The sequence below is a fragment of the Cygnus olor genome, chromosome 27 (assembly GCF_009769625.2).
Source record: "Cygnus olor isolate bCygOlo1 chromosome 27, bCygOlo1.pri.v2, whole genome shotgun sequence".
Taxonomy (NCBI): Eukaryota; Metazoa; Chordata; class Aves; order Anseriformes; family Anatidae; genus Cygnus; species Cygnus olor.
Genome location: NC_049195.1, coordinates 3,838,332 through 3,857,088, shown reverse-complemented (window position 1 = coordinate 3,857,088; position 18,757 = coordinate 3,838,332). Strand labels below are relative to the sequence as shown.

General features: G+C 46.6%; 1 protein-coding gene across 2 annotated transcripts in view; it reads left to right on the top strand.

Moving 5' to 3' along the window:
- The window catches only part of XPO7 (exportin 7), a 47,121-nt gene that overhangs the window by 8,562 nt on the left and 19,802 nt on the right, over positions 1 to 18,757 (top strand). Inside the window, exons 2-8 of one of the 2 annotated variants that reach the window (XM_040538163.1) lie at positions 6,902 to 7,048; positions 8,643 to 8,736; positions 9,568 to 9,734; positions 11,602 to 11,667; positions 14,791 to 14,895; positions 17,321 to 17,486; positions 18,065 to 18,138. In XM_040538163.1, the coding sequence (XP_040394097.1) occupies positions 6,902 to 7,048; positions 8,643 to 8,736; positions 9,568 to 9,734; positions 11,602 to 11,667; positions 14,791 to 14,895; positions 17,321 to 17,486; positions 18,065 to 18,138 (819 nt within the window). Of the gene's footprint in view, positions 1 to 6,901; positions 7,049 to 8,642; positions 8,737 to 9,567; positions 9,735 to 11,601; positions 11,695 to 14,790; positions 14,896 to 17,320; positions 17,487 to 18,064; positions 18,139 to 18,757 lie in introns of both variants that reach the window. The other variant, XM_040538162.1, reaches the window with a different exon arrangement.

Genomic DNA, 18,757 nt, shown 5'->3' with positions numbered 1-18,757 from the left:
AACTTCCTACCAGATGGCTCCGTAAGTGCAGCCGTGTGTGTGGCTAAGCCTCGATAACATTACGCAGCAGTCGTCCTTTGCGCCCAACTAGAATATTGAAGAGTTTCTGCTGCGTCTCCCCGGCCGCTAAGGGTATCGCGTTCCTGTTCCTGAGGCTCCTTGGGCTGGAGGCCATCCTCGTTTCCGCGTGACGCATGAGGCTGCGTGGCAGCAGGAGTTAGGGGGATGTTGGTGTTAATTTGAAGCGTTTCTCTAGTCGCTCTACAGCATCGTGGCGTAAAATGGCAGGGCTGAATCCCGACAGAAATCCCCTTCCAGCCTGGCTTGAAGATCATTTGTCTTGGAGAAAGAAATGAGAGCTTTATTGATACCCGGAGAGATGCGGGGAGCTGCCTGAAAGTACCGCTGCAATAAATAATTTTGTGAGATGTGCTGGAAGGGCGTAAGTGAGTTTGCTTTCTCTGTTATTAGTAGGATAAATGGAAACGGGCAATTTATTGCTCGGATTCTCTTAACAAATGAGGGTGATGAGCCGTGAGACCTCGATTTTACAGTGACGAGTACTTACCGAGTGCATCATACTGGTCCTTGGCAGTTAACAGTTGCATCGCTCAGCTTAAAAGCTTTTTTATTTTTGGTTGAAATACCTGACATTCACCGAGTGACCTGAGGCATTCTCTGAGCCTCAGTCGCTTCAATCACCGGGGCCCGTTGACTGCTGCGATGGATCTTCATTGCACGGCTGCATTTGTTAAATCCCAGTGCTTCCGAGCCCTGACTGCTCGCCGCATCTCCCTCCTCCTGGTCTCGCCGAGAAGTCAGCGAGGGACTGGGGGGAGCCAGCTCCTGTCTGCAGCTCCGAAACCCGGCGCAGGATCGGACCCAAGGCTTCAGGTGCCGCGTTGGAGCGGCGTGCGCAGCCCCTGCCTCTCGTGCGGCTCCTTTTAACACCACATGAGTGTTCGGAAGTACGTACGCGTATGGCAAGTACAGAAATCCACGTTTCTTGGCCATAAAACCTTCAAAGGAAAGCAGGAATGGATGGTGGCCCCTTCCCACCCCCGGAGGTGCCAAGGCTGGAGGTGGGAACGTGGTGACTCTACTTCTGGTGCCTGTTGCATGCTCCCAGTGATGAAGGACACACAGATCTCGTTGCATGCCCTCTGGTTTCCCAGCGCTTGCAGGGGCTGGCTGCGATTATCACATATGGGGGAATCGGTCGGGGGATACGAGAACGGCTGAGTGTGCTTGGGATGAAAATAACCGTATGAAACATGTTGCAGGATCCCTGGCTCAGGGAGTCAGTAACCAGAAGGCAGGAAGAAGGAATGGCTTGGAAACGGTGTGCGTCTGGAGGAATTACAGCAGCGCACATCCTTCAGGATAAGAACCACCAGGCAGCAGCAAAGTTTTGGCTTGATCTCGTTAAGCCAAGTGCTCCATTTTAGACGTCTGCATCTGCGAGCCTCTTGCTCGCCTCCTCCCCCTGAGCCGTCAGGGCTCGCTCCGCGCTCCTGCCTCCTTTCTGGCTCTGCCATCTTGAGCGTGCCAAACACAGCGTGCGTTTCCTCAATTTTCCGAAATGGGAACTGTCAGCGTGGCGAAGTCAAACTCTATTGAGCTAAACCTGCCTAGAGCTTATTGCAGCCCTTGGATGTAAAGAGCGTTGCTTAAGCAACCGTGTAATATAAGATCAATTCCTCAGCCGTCCCCCAGGGACTCCTTTCAGGTAGCTGTTATTTTCCTTGTAGTATTTATCATTTTAAAGATGATCGCACATTGTTTATCTTCACCATGGGGAAAACACCGAGCAGTGATGAGTTTTGTTTGCAGCTTGTAGCGTAAATAAGATTGATGGGTTGCTTTTCTTCCGTGTTTTGAGCTTCACAGCTACTTTTGGTGGGCAAGCATCTGAGGCCGAGATCTTATAAAGGGGATGCCGTATACGGAGGAAGACTCAATTCTTCCCAGCGTTTGACATTAAAGAAATAAGCAGCAACATGTTGCAGGGTTCATAGGTGTTCCTGCTCACCCGTGGAGGAGAACACGTCGTGCTGAGCCCAGCGGAGAAGACAACCGGTGGCTCTGGAGGACGCTGGTCTGCAGCAAACCTTCCTCCGAGCTCCTGCTGCCAGGAGGAAAGGGAGTGGAAGCTGTGCTAATCATTTGTCGAGTTGGGTAGGCTCTGATAAACATTCCCTCGGTGAAAAACGCTGCTTCTGCATACAAAACAATCACGTTTGGGTAAAACGTCGTGCGTTTCGTGTTGTGCTGCCTGGGATCCTCCAGTGGATCCTGCCCCGGTAGGGCTGCGCTGCAGTCTGGGGGGATGGAGCAAAAGCTGGTGGGGTTTCTGTCGTGTGTTTTTGTTTTCTTGTAGGGACACAAACTTATTTGACTTCCGTTCGCAGCAGCACAAATATTTAATTATAAATAGCCGCAGTAAATTGACCTACAAGAGAAGATTCTCTCTCCTTTATTTTTGGCACCCTGAGTCAGTTGTTTCTTCGGCACAGGTTGGCTAGAGAAACGGATTATAAAATAATCCAAAACGACACTTAAATTTTAAAGTATTTAACGTTAAATTAAAAAATAACCGATCTCTGTAACGTAAACTGTAAAGGCTGTATGGGAAAAGCATTCGCTGACAGCTCGTTTGCCTGGCTCCCGTGTCCAGCAGTCGTCCGAGGATGATTTGAGCCCAAACGCTGCACTGTCGGTCAGTGCTTGTATCGGGGGTGTTGGTGACCTCTGTTTGCTTTCCCACCCTGCTTTCCCTCCCTGAACCTGCTTATTTAAAGCTCTGCGGGCCAGCAAAACGTAACTGAATACATCCAAACGTCACGTTGGGATAAAAATCTTCCCCGTGGACGTCAGGGAAAAGTGTCGGGATTGTTTGGGTCTTGACTTCAGAGGGGAAAAAGCGTGTGCGCACAGGAGGGGCGGGCAGATGGTGGCAGCCCGTGCTGAGCTCCGAGCCGAGGAAGCTGATGTGAGTGCTTCCGTGAGGAATACGGTGGCAGTTTGGGGCTTTTAAGCGTGCGTTTAAGATAAATGCTCCTGTCTGGGAGCTGGCTGCTGTGCCGACTTGTTGTTCAGCCTGGGTACGGTGCGAAGTCAGAGAGAAATGGGACCAAAAGGGTTTTCGTTACCGCAGAAGTACCTTGGGTGCACCAATGCGCGTTACCACGACCGAAAATCCTAGGGTTTCGGTGCCGCCACCAGAGGAGCAGATCGGAGCAGTCGGGGAGGCTGGGAGGCAGCGACGAGGGGGGGTTTTTGGGGGTCGGGGCTGCCCCCAAGACTCAGCGCTGCTGGTGGCCAAGCGCCGTCCCAGGTCCCAGCCCCGATGGCTCGCCCGCTGCCTGGGCACCTCTAGGTGCAAGCACCCGGCTTCTCAGCTGGCTCCTCAAGTTTGCTTTATAGAGCCCTTTCCGAGCTGTTTGTCCTGAAAAGAGTAAAAAACTCAAATTTGGGTTAGTTGTGATTGCTTTTGGTGCTTTTTCTTCTTTTTGCCTCGCCTTTCGCACCCTTGGCGTGCAGCGCCAGTGGGGTGCTGGAGCGTTTCTGCGTGCCCCGTGCTCTGCTGTCTCATGCTCTGGTGCTTATCTGCAACACGCAGGGCTCTTGCCCTGCACAGTCGTTACGCTAAATGCCTTTTTTTTTTTTTATCTTGGCTGGAGGAGTAGGTATAGCCCGGTCTCTGTAGTGAAATAATCCCCACCTCCTCGCTGCCCCCACCGTCCGTGGCATTTGGGAGCTGGATGCTGGAGCAAAGGTAGCTTGGGTTCTCTCCCCGTGGTGGAGAGGAAGGGAACGCGCTGCTCTCGTCGCTGCAGTATTGAAATGCGCTGAAAATGGAGCGTTGCAAACCCGGAACGTGGCGTCAACAGCTCAGTGCCTCCGCCTGTCAGCGGGACAGACAGGTTAAGGCACAAGGGGAGAAGATAAACTTCTTGGTGGGGTGTCCCTGAGAAGTGTGCCTGAAGGTTTGTCGTCAGAGCGCTTTGGTTGGATTACAGCTTGTCGTGAGTGTTTTGGGGTGTTCGAGCACAGTCAGTTAAAGAAAAATAAAGTGAAATGACCCTTCGCAGCCTTGGAAAATGGGTGGAAGTTCTACATTTGGACCCCAGCGTGCCCTTTGAATTGCCCTCGTAGGCTTTGGTGTTTCTCTTTATGAGCCCTAAAATGCTCGGTGTCCTGCAGCCGCCTCTGCAGCTGCGTTTTGGGGGACAGCGCGAGGACGAAGCACGAAGCGAGCTGGAGGATTGTCTGCACGGGGACACAGGAGGAGTGACACGGAGCAGCAGGAGCCGCGACGTTAAGAGCGTGCTGATACCTGGCCCGGGTGCGCGGCTGAACCCGCCGTGAGCAGCACCCACGTCTGCTCTCCGCGGAGCTGCCGGAGATATTTGCTCTGAGCCCCGCAGGCCGAGCGCTTGCCGTGGCTCCGAGGGAGTTAACGGAGCGCGATGCGCACCAAGGCTGGCACGGATCATGCGCCGCACAAACAAGGGAGTTCTGTCGGGGCCAGCGCCGAACAAAAGGAGCCATGTTGGTGCCACCGAGTCCCCGGCTGCAGCGGGGGATCGCTGCCGGAGGTGTGAGGAGTGCTCACTACTGGGAAATCCTCTGCCCGAGCTGCTCGAGGAGTTAATGCAGGGTGGTGTAAAACTCGGTGCAAAGAGCTCTTAAAAAAAAAAAAACAAACAAAAACCAAACAGACGTTTCTTTCCGAAGGTGTCAGCTCCGCTCGAGATCGCTGCTGCTCGGCTGGGTCCTCGTGGTGCCGCCAGGCTGACGCCTCCCCGCGAGCCGTTTGTGAGCCGTTCGTAAGCCGCCAGCTTTCCAGCTCCTTTGCAGCAGAAAAAGTAGAGTCATTCGTGGGACTTTTCTCCTCTGTTTGTAGTTTCTTTGTCCTGTTTTCTCAGCAGGGCTAAAACGCCGGTGCGAAGGATGCCGTGATGCTTTCCTGAAAGCCTTTCATTGCAAAGGGCGCTGCCGGCAGAATGACTTCTGTCCCCCAGACGTGCTCATTACCTAGGGAAGGTTTGCAGGCTGCCCTTGAATACCCTTAGCCCTTTGGGTTTTTCCACCCCAGGTACAGGTGTTTGCTCCTGTTCGGGGGAGGACGAGGCAGGCTGATGGTAGACTTGCTTGGGAAGATTCCCAGAAACAAGTGGTCGTGAGCATTTGGGATGTTTGGAGGAATTGGTATCGTCCTTGGGCCGAAGAGGCGCACGTAAGCGGGCACCTCCTGTGTGTAAACGTTGCCACCCCATTTTAAATAGCTAACAGTGGATTTGCGATGAAAATGGATCCGTTATGAGAAAACGTGAGTGCTGACAAACGCTTGCCTGTAGTTAATATGGTTTATAATAGTGTACGTTTATCTCGGTTCCAAAGGATTTTCTGTGCAGAGCTTAAATCCTTGGCTTTTGGGTTTCTGAAAAGCAAACCGGTGCGCACTGCGCCGCTGAGCTCGTCTGCGTGGTGCTTGGCACGCTCGGGTCTGGTGCACCACTGAACACGAGGCTGGGATCCAAAAATCCATCGCCCTGTTCGCTGCCCTGGGCTGGGCTGTGAGACGGTTCCAGTTACTTGTCACAGGTTTGTGTATCCCTCAAGGAAAAAACAGCCAGGGAGAGATCACCGGAGGGAATGCCTCCTCTGGGGCAGTGTGTGCTCGATACTGGAGGGCAGTGGGAGATACTGGGACGTGCCGCCTTCTGCAGAGACAAGACCCGTGCAGCTGGATTCGTCCACCCTCGTTGGCACGCTCCTAGAAGGATGTGTGTTTGCAGTCATTATAAAAGATTGAGATGGGCTTTGTATAAACAGCCCTTTGAGGGTGTTTCTGCTTTCTGGAGTGGCGTTAACCCCAAAAGAGAACTCCTGGACTCCTGTTCAGACGGCTCTCCTTCACCAGCGCTTCTGTTCTTGGTGCACCGATTATTTTCTCTGAAGCAGCGAAGCTCACAGGGCACCATTTTCCATCAAGTTACGTTTTAAACCAAACAAAACTCTTGAATATGGCACAAGGTACAGAAACTTCTGCAGAGGGTCCCTCCTTGCGTTTCCTGTAACGCTCCCTCTTACCTGATGATCGTCTTGGCAGCAGACCTGGGTGTTTTTGGTGGGGAGGTGCTGCACTCCTACAAGAAGGCGCTGAAAATACCGGTGTATTAATCGAGCAGCAAGAACCCGAGGGAGGATTCGTATCCATCTGCGAAGCCACTTTTAAACTAGGACACCTAAGATTCCACTGGGGGAAACCATCTGCCTGGATCTCAGTTTATGGCGAATATTTTCCAGCTGCTTGAGCACACACAGAATCCGCCCGGTGGTTTTATTTCCTCCTAATGCGTTCGCGGAGACGCTGCTCGAAGGCATCCGTCCCGTTGTTCATTTATTCTCTTCTGCTTTAGGTCGTTTTGGCGTGTGTAGTGGAGAAGATTGAATGTCAGATCCTTCCAGCATCCTGGGATGCTGAAGTCTGTTACGGTGCCCTGCAGAGGGAACGCAAACCAGGCTCACGAGGGTTTTGCTGCCGTACGGGAGAAGAACGAGACGTGAGGGTGGTTTTTCAGTACGCTGCGGTGCCCTCGGGCAGGAGGAGAGCAGACCCTGGGCACGAGCTCCTGCTCCTAGGGCCAGGCAGCGGTGGGGAGGCGACGAGGTGCTTTGTGCGGCGTAAGAGGTGGCTGTGAAATTCCCGAGCTTCTAATTTAGCAGGTTAAACGCTTTTCGGAGATCCAGGAGCAAAGTGAGTCAAGTGTTTTCCTTGCTTTTTGCGAAAGGTAAAATTACGCGTATGTGTATGTACATACGACCTGGGTTAAACTAGTGCATAAATAAGCTGTAAAACCTCGCTTCTAATTCACTTTTCTCTCTGTTCCAGAGCCTAGCCCAGCTAGAGAACCTGTGCAAGCAGCTGTATGAGACCACAGACACTGCGACACGGCTCCAGGCAGAGAAAGCCTTGGTTGAGTTCACCAACAGCCCAGACTGCCTGAGCAAGTGCCAGCTTCTTCTAGAGAGAGGGAGTGTATGTAAAACAAAAAAGCTGTTCAAAAGGGACCCTGGTGGTGTGGGTACTGGCCCCAGGCTGTGGTACGCAGGGTTTATGTTGCACACCCAGTGCACTCGAGTGCCTTTATCTCTGTTTGTGGACATCTCTGCCAAAGAAAGTGTTGGAGTAACCAGAATACGCCAGCAGTAGGATGCAGAATACACCAGCAGTAAATTCTGCCTAACTTTTTAGCCGTCTTCTTTTTAAGTGACCGTTTGATTTTTACTTTGTTCCAGCAGAAATAAATTTTTTTTTAATTGCTTCGCCACGTGATCCTTCAAGATCTGATTTTTGGCAGAATGTGCACCCAGCTTTCCCATCGATCAGCTGGTTCACAAAAATAGGAAACATTAAGCAGCGTGTCGTAAAGAATCAGTCCTCCAGGAGGAGGAGGAGGTGGTGAAGGGAGGGGGAGAAGAGTGACACTTAACAGGCTTGGCAAACTTGTACAAAGCAAAGTTGTTTTTTTATTATAAGGAATTCTCTGTAAGTTTTTGGATTTCTTTTGAGTGAAAAATGTGAAGTCTAACGAATTCAAAACAAGTGGAATTGAAACTCTTCTGCTGGGAGCTAGCAACTAGTTTACCTGAAGAGAAATGATTTATTTTTTTTTTTAGGGAAGTTTCTAAAGCCTGGTGTCATTCTCTGTGATCTATTGCAATTCTGACCCTTGCCAATGTGTTGAGGGATTTTTTCATCATATCTGGGCTCTGACTTGCTCTGTACCAGACAGTCCTTGGAAGTGTTGGAATAAATGGATTTCCTGCGTCTTGGATGCTGTGCTTTCTATACCACTACATATTACAGAAATTAGCCTGCAAAATCCTTGCCATTTCCCAGGCTGTAGTTGGTGGAATCGGCTGCAGCCAGGGGTTTTAGGTGGTTGAATGCCACCGTTTGCGTCCCTGAATTAGGTTACAGTTCACCAGTCTGTGTGCTGTTCCGTAAGGAATACATTTGAACCTGTATTTAGTAATCAAGTGGAAGTCATAAGTGCTTTTTAATGCATAGGATCATACTGCTATGACTCAGAGTGCTAATAGTCTTTTTTGGGCATGATGTTTTAGCTGACTTCATGCAATTTGACCAGGTTTGCAGTTTTAGGGAACCAGGGCTACCTGAAAGCTGCCAGAATAAAGCCTGCAGGATTTTTGTTTGGAGGGAGGAGTGCTTATTTTTCCCAATGTTATTCCGTTCATGTAAATACCCTATAACAGGTACTGCACTCCCTGTCCCCCAGTGCAGCAGGTACAACTCTTGCCTGCCCCGTTTTGTGTTGCTGGAGGCAGTCTGGTTCTGCTCGGGTTCTGCTTCTGCTTGTGTTCGATTCCATTGTCTTCCTGTCTTCATAAGCTTTTCCTTTCTTGAGAACTTTCTTCGAGTGTTTTGGTTTACTCTAGTGTCTGCAAAAACATAGAATAAACACTATGGAGAGGATTTAGACTTAACAATTAAACTAATGTCTTAAACTCGAATTTCCAGCGAGCAGTTAGCTTAACGTTCAGCACTGCTGCTTGATCTCCTTGTTCTGAAATGTGCAATAAATGACTTCTCGTTTTTTTCTTTACAGTCGTCCTACTCCCAGCTATTGGCAGCTACATGCCTTACGAAGCTCGTGTCACGCACAAACAACCCTTTACCGTTGGAACAGCGAATAGATATTCGTAAGTACAAGACTTAATTTTTCTTACCAAATGAATGTTAATGATTGTTGTGCACACTTTCATCCACGAGTGGGAGGCTTTCTGCAGCCTACCGTGTTTTGCAGTTGTTTGGCCATCCTAAGGTGTGGAGTGAAAAGAAACATTTTTCTTAGATGGCATCTTCTGTGTTATTAGCTAGCAGAGTTCGAGGCTGAAGATCTAGAGTTCTTCCGGATGTGAGGGAATGACAGCCCTGTGGCTTGTGAATAAATCTTTGTAACGTTTCTCTTGGAAGGTAAAATATGCATGGTGCTCTCCCCTTCTGAGGACACGCTTTCAAAACTGAAAATCCTTTATGGCTCTCTGAAATATCATTTAGAGTATTTCCTAGGGGAGCAGTCGGTCTCTCACAGCACTCTTTCCTGGAGAATGACTGATGCTTCCTCTCCTCCAAGGAAGGAGTCTGAATGCCATTCAGACTGCTTTCATTTTTAGAAATGATGTGATAAATGATCATCCCTGAGGAGAGGTCTTGTAAACCTTTTCAGCTTTTCTTCCTATTTACACGTGCGTTCAGAGGACTGGATTTAATCTGGTAATACAAAATTAGTTAGGTTTTGGGGAGGAACTAATACCTCTCTCTAACCTCGTCCCGGATTTGTTCCACAGCTCTACTGCTTTAAAGAAAGGCACAAATAGAAGGTCAATATTTTCATCTGTCTGCAGTGATGATTGTTCTTTGGATTTTTTTTGAAACAGCTTTCAGAAAGATACTTTTTCCTAACAGCATTAACAACTCGGCTCCAGCTGCAGTGTCTTTGTCTACAGATAAACCTCTTCTCTGTGTTTCAGGGAACTATGTGCTCAACTACCTTGCCACTAGGCCAAAGCTGGCAACGTTTGTCACGCAGGCACTAATCCAGTTGTATGCCAGGATCACAAAGTTGGGCTGGTTTGACTGTCAGAAGGATGAATATGTCTTCAGGAACGTGATTACAGATGTCACAAGGTTTTTACAGGTCAGGATTTAAGATGAATACACGTGTTGTGGGATTTGGGAGTTCATGTATTTTCAATTATCGTTTTGCACCTTCGTATCCTCTGTCCAATATTTCATCTTCTGTCCTTGGCTGAGTAATGACTCCTATGGCTGAGAAGCTAAAAACTGACCTATCCTGCCAGTTGCCATAATTTAAAGCTTGGTGGGACGGGGATTTATTCCTGGAAACTGCCAGCATTAGTATTCAATGGTAAGAAAAGTAGTTTAGTGTTCCAGTTGCACAACTCTCCTTTAAAGCCCTCAGACTTAAATATACTGTGCTGATCGGTGCAAAATGGTAAACACACGGGCTTATTGTCTGCAAGGGCAGCGTGTGCCATGCTTGACTTCCTTCCATTGATTGTTGCCGTGATATGTCATGCAAGTGGCTTTTTATCTGAGTTACCATGACAAAATGTAGCTTAAAATTAGCCCATTCCACAAATGTTATTGTTAACGGTTTTCTTTCGAAGTCTTGGGTGTAGTTTCATAGATCCATGTGCTGGTTTGTTCCCAACCCAAAGGACCATGCAGGTAGAATGTTTTCGTTTCTATCAACAGCTCTCCCCAAACTGAAACTTAATTCCAGAGAGATCAGAACTTCCTGTAGCAGTATGGATGCTGATTTATTTGCTCTGAAATTTTAACCAAAATGGAAAGTTGGAGGAATACAGCAGAAGGGAATGAAATAACCAGAAATTCCAAGCGTGGAAAAGGAGATACATTGTATACAAGGCTTTAATTCTGAGAATTTTAGATTGTTTGCAGTGAGTAGCATCTAAAAGGTGTTAAGTGGTTTAAAGATCATGCTCCCTTCCGTTCCTGTTTGCTCAAGTTACCTCTTTTGGCTACCAGTGGACAGGAGGGGGTGTTATTTTTTTAAGCCATGGGTTCAGCAAGATTTTCCAGTGGCTTCTGTGTAGATACAATGTAAATACGAAGGCTGTTATCAAGAGATGGCTGCAGTAAAGAAGTGACCAAGGTTCCAAGCCTAAATACTCTTAAACTTCTATATTTCAGGTGAGTTCAGTCTTTGGAATTGGAGAAGAGATCAGGGCAATTTGAGCAGAAGGTGGAACTAGGGAAAAAAAACAGTTATTAGCTACAGAACAGAAACTGGGGCAAAGGAACAATACAGGTTGTTCCTCTTAAACCATTTGATAAATGAAATGCCATTTCTAGCGAAGAGGTATCTGTAACAGACTCATTTCACAATTGGGCCCTTGTTGGCAGTCTCAAGTGAAGCCAGAGGCTGAAAAGGCTGTGAAGAATGGACTCCCTTCACTGGAAGATCGGGTGTCCTTTCAGCTGTAGGGTCGTGGGGCTGGTGTGTGGAGAATCTTGGTCAGCTGCTACTCATATTGTTCAAGGTCTGTAGTTTAAAAAGAAAAGTTTATTTCCCAGAGTTTTCATCTGGCAACTTTAATAGTGGGGCGTCTGCACCATCAGGATGTCGCAGACGTTTTTGCACGTTTTACCACAGCCTCTGTTAAAATTAAGCAAACTGATTAAAAAAATAACAAGTAAATAAATCTTTTCAGGGTTGGGATATAACACAAAAATGTGGATTAAGCAACTTTTTTTAAAAAGTCTGTTTTTGTTTGCTCATGTTGCCAAACTCTTTAGAAACCTTTGCATTGTTAATAAGATGAAGTATTTCAAAAGCACATTTAAATTCTGTTTGGTATTGCTCCTAGGCTTTTTCCCAGCCATAATACTACAAGGATAAAGCATTTCTAGTAGAGAAACATGTCTAGAAATCTTCCAAACAGAGAATCCTTTGAACAACTGTGAAGCACAATGAAAACATCACTGCTAACTCCTTTCCCTGTCCTCTCCTTCCTCAGGATAGTGTAGAGCACTGCATCATAGGAGTGACAATCCTGTCCCAACTAACTAATGAAATTAATCAAGTAAGTGCTACAGCCTTCCTCAGTGAAGTAAGTGTCCAATTTTCTCATTCATATTGTTGTGTCCTGCTGTGTCTGTGCATTGTTTGGTTTTATTTTTTGGGGTTGTTTTTGTAGGGGGGTGTTGTGTAGTGGGTGTTTTGGGTTGTTGTGGGGTTTTTGTTTTGTTTTGTTTTGTTTTTACACAATCATTTGCTTCTGTGGTAAGATGCTGAAACCTCCTGTCCTGAGGAATTGTGTCGTTTCACTGGCATCTTCCATCTTCTCTCATTCTTGGATGTAATCTTCTGAGACCCAAAAGGAAGGAACAATGCTGCACAGTCAGTCAAGCCTACCTAGTGAGGACCAAGTCCCAAACATGAGGGCATCGTTAGCACCTCCCGTTGTCAGTCCCCCTGCATTGTTTCAGCTCACAGCGTTCTTGTGCCAAGAAGTGAATGTAGCATCCCCTCCTCTGACCAGGCAGATAAAACAAAGAGGATTTGTCAAATTGTGGAGATTTTTAAAGCAGCCTTTTCATCCAGCACTAAATTCCATGGTGTTCCCAGCAGACAGTTCTCAGATGATAAAAGTTCGTCAGGGTTGAGCACCCCGTGGTGCTGGCTGCAGCAAGGCGTACTGCTCTGTTGATGCAGGAGCATCTCCCTCTAATGTGATTCTGCCTCCCAGTATTTATCTTGAAAACCGGAATAAGTGGCTTTTCTTGGTGCTATCTTACATCGCTTTCTTAATCACTGACACAGACTTTGCCGTAGCACCGTTGATGGCTACCACTGCCCTAAGAAGTTACTTTGTAAGGGTTACCAGCTGAATAATTATCTCTAATTTTGCGAAGAGGACCAGATTTTGTGTATTTTATATCTCACTAAGGAAGCTAATCTCTTATTTTTGCTGATAAATTGACTAATCCTGGCATCGGAATGGAGAGATCCTTGTGTGGGATTTGAAAGATGATTACAAATCGTTTACAGTTCCACAAATGGAGATGCTGGAGGAGGTTTTGTCCCGGCCAGGCCAAAACACTGATTTCTCGTGCTGGAATTGATGAATTTCAGCACCCTTGAGCTTCCCAAGCCCTGCACTGTAGTCTGAATGGCTTCTGCATCCGTTTCAGACCTAAATTCACTTTTATTTAAGCCTGGCCTGATCAGTAAATCCAAACCTGTAGCCCTCCTCCCTCTCACGCCACGTCTCGTTACTGTGACAATTCCCTTGCCCAACCTGTTGGCCATCCTCACGTCATCTCCACAGAGAGCTGGTCCTTCGCTTCCGTGCATAAATGGTGGAAGCAAGTCTGCTTACCTCTGTCAATTAGCATGCGTCTGCCAGCATCTTTGTACAGGGCTACAATTTCTGCTCGCACCAGAACGATTGCAGAAACTCTCCTTCAGTTCCAGAGCCTCTTCAGATTGATACTTAAAAAAAAAAAAAAAAAAGCAATGAAGTGAAAGACTTAGGAAGAGATTTTTGATCAAATACTGTGGATATTAGATCTGTCACAGTTTACTACTCATTCCTAAATGCGCTGTGTGCCAGCCATTGCACGGGGCTGGATGCAGTGACTCATCTTGGAATGTTTAAAACTGCCACTACTTGCAAAACAATAGCTCTGCCAGCGTGCTCACTCATCAGAGTGGGGTCATGTACACGTATGTAGCAAAAAAAAAAGAATTTTCTGGGGCTTATCCTCCAGCTTTTTCTGGTTATTTAAACTTCCATTTACGTTGCACGAGAGCAAAATTTGGTAGAGCTTTGTTTACTAACGCTTATGCTTTAAAAAAGCTCAGCACACATAAAATAGCGTGCTAGTCACTGTTCTGGAGCACCAGTTTTCCTCCTGAAGTAGTGCACAGACTTGCCCAGGGGTGTGCTGAATGTTCGATGTGTTGTAGAAGTTCACTGATTTGTCATGAGGTCTCATGGTGAAGAAAAGGGAAATGCTTGTTTGCTGCAAGCCCAGAAATATGTGAGATTTGTAATGACCATGGAGACAGCAAATAACACCCATTTCCTTAAAGACCCGGAAATCTAATCGCGTCAGTTGAGGACTGATAATTCAGCTGTTAGAGCGTCTGACAGATTTAGGTCCAGCTCCGATCTGCCACCAGCTCTCAGCAGATGCAGGCCCTCTTTTTTTCATTGATAAGACCAGACGAGGGTGTTGGCCTCCATCCTCCTCGTTGCGAACAGAGGCATAAACCAATGAGAGATCCAAGCCGTGTGCATCTCCGCTGGGCTCTAAGCCCTTCTGCTCCACCCCAGATGCACTGCGGTAACTGACTGCCCTTCAAATAACTCAGCCTGGGCAAGTGGAATTTTACCAGCCTGTGTTCAAACAGACGAAGTATCACTTTGCTCTTCTACCCGTTCCAGCAAGCAGCCTACAAGGTGACGTAACCTGCGCTGTCAGGAGCCTTAGTCCATGGTTAGAATGCATTGATTGAGTTGATGTAAGACTTTGTTATCCACTGTAAGGCAATCTCGTGTGTATTTGCCCCCTAGATCATGTCGTCTTTTTATTCTGATACGGTGAGAGGTCCAGAACTGGAGTTCATAACAGATATGACAAAGTCCAAACTGCCTGTCACTGGTTAACTCTCCTTCTAGTTTTCTTCTCCTCTGTGCAGGTTCAGGAGGGGATATGTAAGTGGCCTTATAATTGTTAGTAGGTGACCGTGTGTCTGCCCCACGGCTTCAGGTAGGATTTGACTCTCAGGAGTTCAGAGCACTTCAGAAAGCAGTGTTCAGGTTTCTAAATGATTAAGTTCTGTTGAAAACACTCCCTTTAACCCCGTTTTGGAAGAGATTTCAATGAACTCGAGAGTAGACCAGCCTTTCTCTCTATCGGGGATAGAGTGGAACCGTGTTGTAAACGTTTTAGGTGGAATGTTCCATCGTAAAGCAGCCGTATGCTTTCCTCTGTGGAAGAGTTGAGGGCAGTGGAGGAGTCACAACACGTACCACAGTGGTCATGCATCCCCCTGGTTTAGCCAGCTGGAGAGGGAAACCTTCACTATGGAGAAGGAAACCTTGATGTCCCAGTGCTACCGTAGGGTTCCTGCATGTTCTGCGGTCTTGTTCCAGCTGCGCACATCAGTTCTAAGCGCTGGTTTTCTCTCTGCTCAGGCTGACACTACTCATCCACTGACCAAGCACAGGAAAATAGCCTCTTCCTTCCGAGATTCGTCTTTATTTGATATTTTCACACTGTCATGCAATTTACTGAAACAGGTAAGGAAACTGTCGTTCGTCACCTCTCTTGGGGGCTGCATGTTGGGGTGACAGACTTTGGGCCAAAGTTCCCTGTAATAAAACTCTCGGAATGAGCACTCTTGTTCTAAAAGCCAATGTTCTGAAGCTGCTGTTCAGGAAAACTTTGAGGATTATATTAAAGAAAAAAAAACACACAAATATGGAGATATTGTAAATATTTTCAAAGATTTTGGTTGAATTTATGTGCCTGCACCATGAGGCTTGGGTTAAACTTCCCTGGCTTAAAAATCAGGAGAGAGATGAGATGTTTGTTTTACACTTCAGATGTCTTTGATCTATAATATTGGCCAAGAGTTTTCCTGTAAAATAAGTCCTTGTTTCTGACTTCAGTTTAAAACCCACATGGTGGGAGAAAAAAAATACTTGCGAAGATGTGTTTAGTAAGTTAAGAGAGGACTGAAGATCGTCCTTGATCTTTTTACATGTGATAAATATTAGGCTGTCTTCTGTTCACCCTGTTTTTATCTTACGCTAATTATCGAACGAGTTGACTTGCTTTCAGAAAACTTACCTTGGAACCAGATGACAATATTGCAGCTGCAGTAGCACATGTATGTTTTGTTAGCAGGCAGAGTATCTGAAGAAAATTCTTGCTTGTGCATCACATTTCTTTTCTAAGAAGCTCATCTCTGAAGGTTCTGAGGGTGCCTTCCATAGTAGCACTTTATGGGAGAGTCCACTCCAGTAAACAAAGCAGCAGTTCCGCAGGTTGGATTAGTTTAACTTTTGTCCTTCCAGCTGAGTGAAGTGTCAAAGTTGACAAATAGCACAAGAGTGAAAAGCACGTTTTATTTTAAAGATCTTTCAAAATGAGCAGCCCTGGTTCCCTCAGTAATAGAGGTGGGTATGTGGGTGTAATTTGATCTTTTTTTTTATCCTGGTTTGCAAAGGAAGCAAGGCTTGTACAGTTATGCTGGTTTTTGTTCCCTGTGCACCCATCCTCCTGAACCATAACAGCTCCAGTAATTTGAATTCGATGGCTTATTTCAGATACATTTGATGATCAATTAGAGGTCCCAGAAGTAATGGGCTTCCTCCAGTTCTGTGGAACAAAGCACCTGGGGAGGTGGCTCAGCTGGGGAAAGGACCGTGGTGCAGACTTGCATGTATTTGTGTGGCAGGACAGCGTCCTTAGAAATGCCCAGACTGGCTGGAGAAACTCCCACAAGTGCCTGTGCTCAGCCAGGAGGCGTGAGCCAGGCTTCTGTTAGCCTGCTGTCCCCAGCACTGCACTTCTACTGCTGTCCTATTCGAGTAGCTCTGGCCAAGCCGTTGCCAACACTACTGTTGCTCTGTGAGCATGGGAACTCGGAGGCCTGAAATACACGGCTTGTCTGAGGAGGAAGCCTCTGGTTTTCCACCCTAACCCTTAATCGTCCTGCTTTTGTTTCTTGGGATGCTGCAGCCTAAGGCAGGTGGGAATGTTTTCTGTTGTCTCCTGCAACATCTTCGTTTCCTGTGATTAAACACCTACCACCCGAGTTAGTTCTTTTATCTAATAGTAGCTCTCTCAAGCTTCTCTATATAAAGCAGAAGTTTCCAAGGTGATCGTTTAAGTGGGGAGGGTGATGGATTGGGCTGCTACAAACTGTGAGCACGTTTGTAGCAGCATCCATAAAACACATGCAGCTAGGCAGCGCCAGAAGAATAAGTCTTTGTGGAGGGAGTGAGGAAGACATTCCAGTGACCATTGGCACGGGTCTTGGCAGTGTCAGTGCGATGCAATATGTTAGTTGCAATAGACTTCAGCTGGAAGAGGTTTGCTTTGTTTCAGGCCCAGAGCAGTGACACAAAGCACAGAGAGGCTGGCCTGTCCCTGGAGTGCGGACCTGAGTGCTGCATTTAAGCTGCAGTGAAACGACCTCGTGGTTCATGGCCATCGAGCTCTTTGTGTTACTTGAGAGTATTCGTGTTCTCCCTGTCCGTAGCAGAGCGCTGTAGCTGGAGCAGGGCTTATACAGATCAGCTGTGCAACAAAAGTGAACGTGCTCATTTCCATATGAGGGTTAGGTGGAGCAACAGGATTCCCTGCTGTTAAGTGCTTGTCAAGCAGAAAATGTATTCTTCTGTCTAACCTTAAGAAGAATTTCCTTATCTCGTGAATCTCATGGTATAATTGCAAGCTGGCAAGCCTGGCTGCTTCTCTGCTGTGCGGTGCAAACCAAGTGAAAAAGGAAGCACTGAGTTTATCCATCTTGTGTAAAGACAAAGCATGTAAATATACATGTCTGTAAAAATATGGGATAGGTGGGGTTGGTGCCTGTGGCATATGATCCGTAGGACTGCCGTGTCCTGTTAAAGGTGAGTTAGTGTCTCACACTCAGACATCGCTTGATTTTTTTTTTTTTTAACTTTCACTTTTTTAATCCACCGCATTTTATAGGCTTCTGGGAAGAACCTGAACCTGAATGATGAAAGCCAGCACGGCCTGCTTATGCAGCTTCTAAAGCTCACGCATAATTGCCTGAACTTTGATTTCATTGGCACGTCAACAGATGAGTCCTCAGATGATCTTTGCACAGTGCAGATCCCAACCAGTTGGAGATCAGGTAACCTTGCTGGAGGAAGAGGGCTAATCTATAGCGTATCAGCTGAAAGTAGGGGTGACTTGATAAAGCCTTCTCTTTACTTAAACTTCTGCATACAATGCCAGATGTAAAGTCCAGCTTTTCCTTAGCGTGCTTACAGATGCAGTCCAGTGTGAGCTGCCTATCATGAGCTGTACAAACGCTCCTTTACCCTTTCAGTCTTTAACCTGCCAATTCAAGAAACAGTAAATTGTTTAAAATACATTTTTATATATATATATGTATATATAAATAATACATAACTCAGGACCTGTTCTTTACGTCTTTGCTTTTCTAACCAGTCATTTTGCAGGCAGTTTTACAAATTGCTTTTTAAAAATATTATCCTGTAATTTTGTCTTAGTACCAACGGGTTTACTTTATTTCTGGGAAAGCCAATTTAATTATGTGAAAATGTAAAATCCTTTGGAAATGTTCTTTGAGTGTAGTCCTTTATGTGACAAGTATGCACGCCATTCTTGATCTGGACAGATGAGCATTAGGTGTGTGGAAAGCAGTATAAGGCTGTGTTGTCAGTAAAGTGCTCCGTTCTGTTTCAGCGTTCTTGGATTCTTCGACCCTTCAGTTGTTTTTTGATCTCTATCATTCCATCCCTCCTTCGTTTTCTCCTCTGGTAAGTCTAGTGTTTACGTTCCTTACAGACTCCACTACCAGAAGGTGTTGTAGGATTCACCTGGGAGGCTTCCTGGTGGTTAAAATATCACAGAAGGGCTTCAGACAGTTCCTTTCTTTTGATGGCACTGCCTTGTGATGCCCTGACAAACGGGAGGCTGCTCTGGTTCTGCCACTGCTGATGGTTTTCATGCGTCTGCAGGTTTTGGAAGCGACCTAAGAGCAGCTTGTTTGTTGGAAGTCCAGTCTGCTGCTTTTATCCTTGCATAGCCTGGAGTCTGTGCTAAATCTGCCAGGAAGCCCTTTCTGAGAGCTGTAGCTTGTTATTTCCACAGTATCACTTAGTTGATCCTAAAACCGTTCTGCAAGTAGGTACCAAGTCTGGGAGCACAACCGAGGAATGTAATTCATAATTCTCTTTCCACACTTTAAAACGAGGCCATGTCCCAGTTGGATGAAATGGCCAACAGCACAACTGAACTAAAAGTTTTATTATTTCTTCTTGGAAAAAAAGTTTGCCTGCCAGGCATTTATCTAGCTGATAAATATTTTTCATAACTGATGTTAAGATGAAAACATGCCCTTTGGCTAAGAAGGGAAGGGTCCTTCAGAAGTACTTT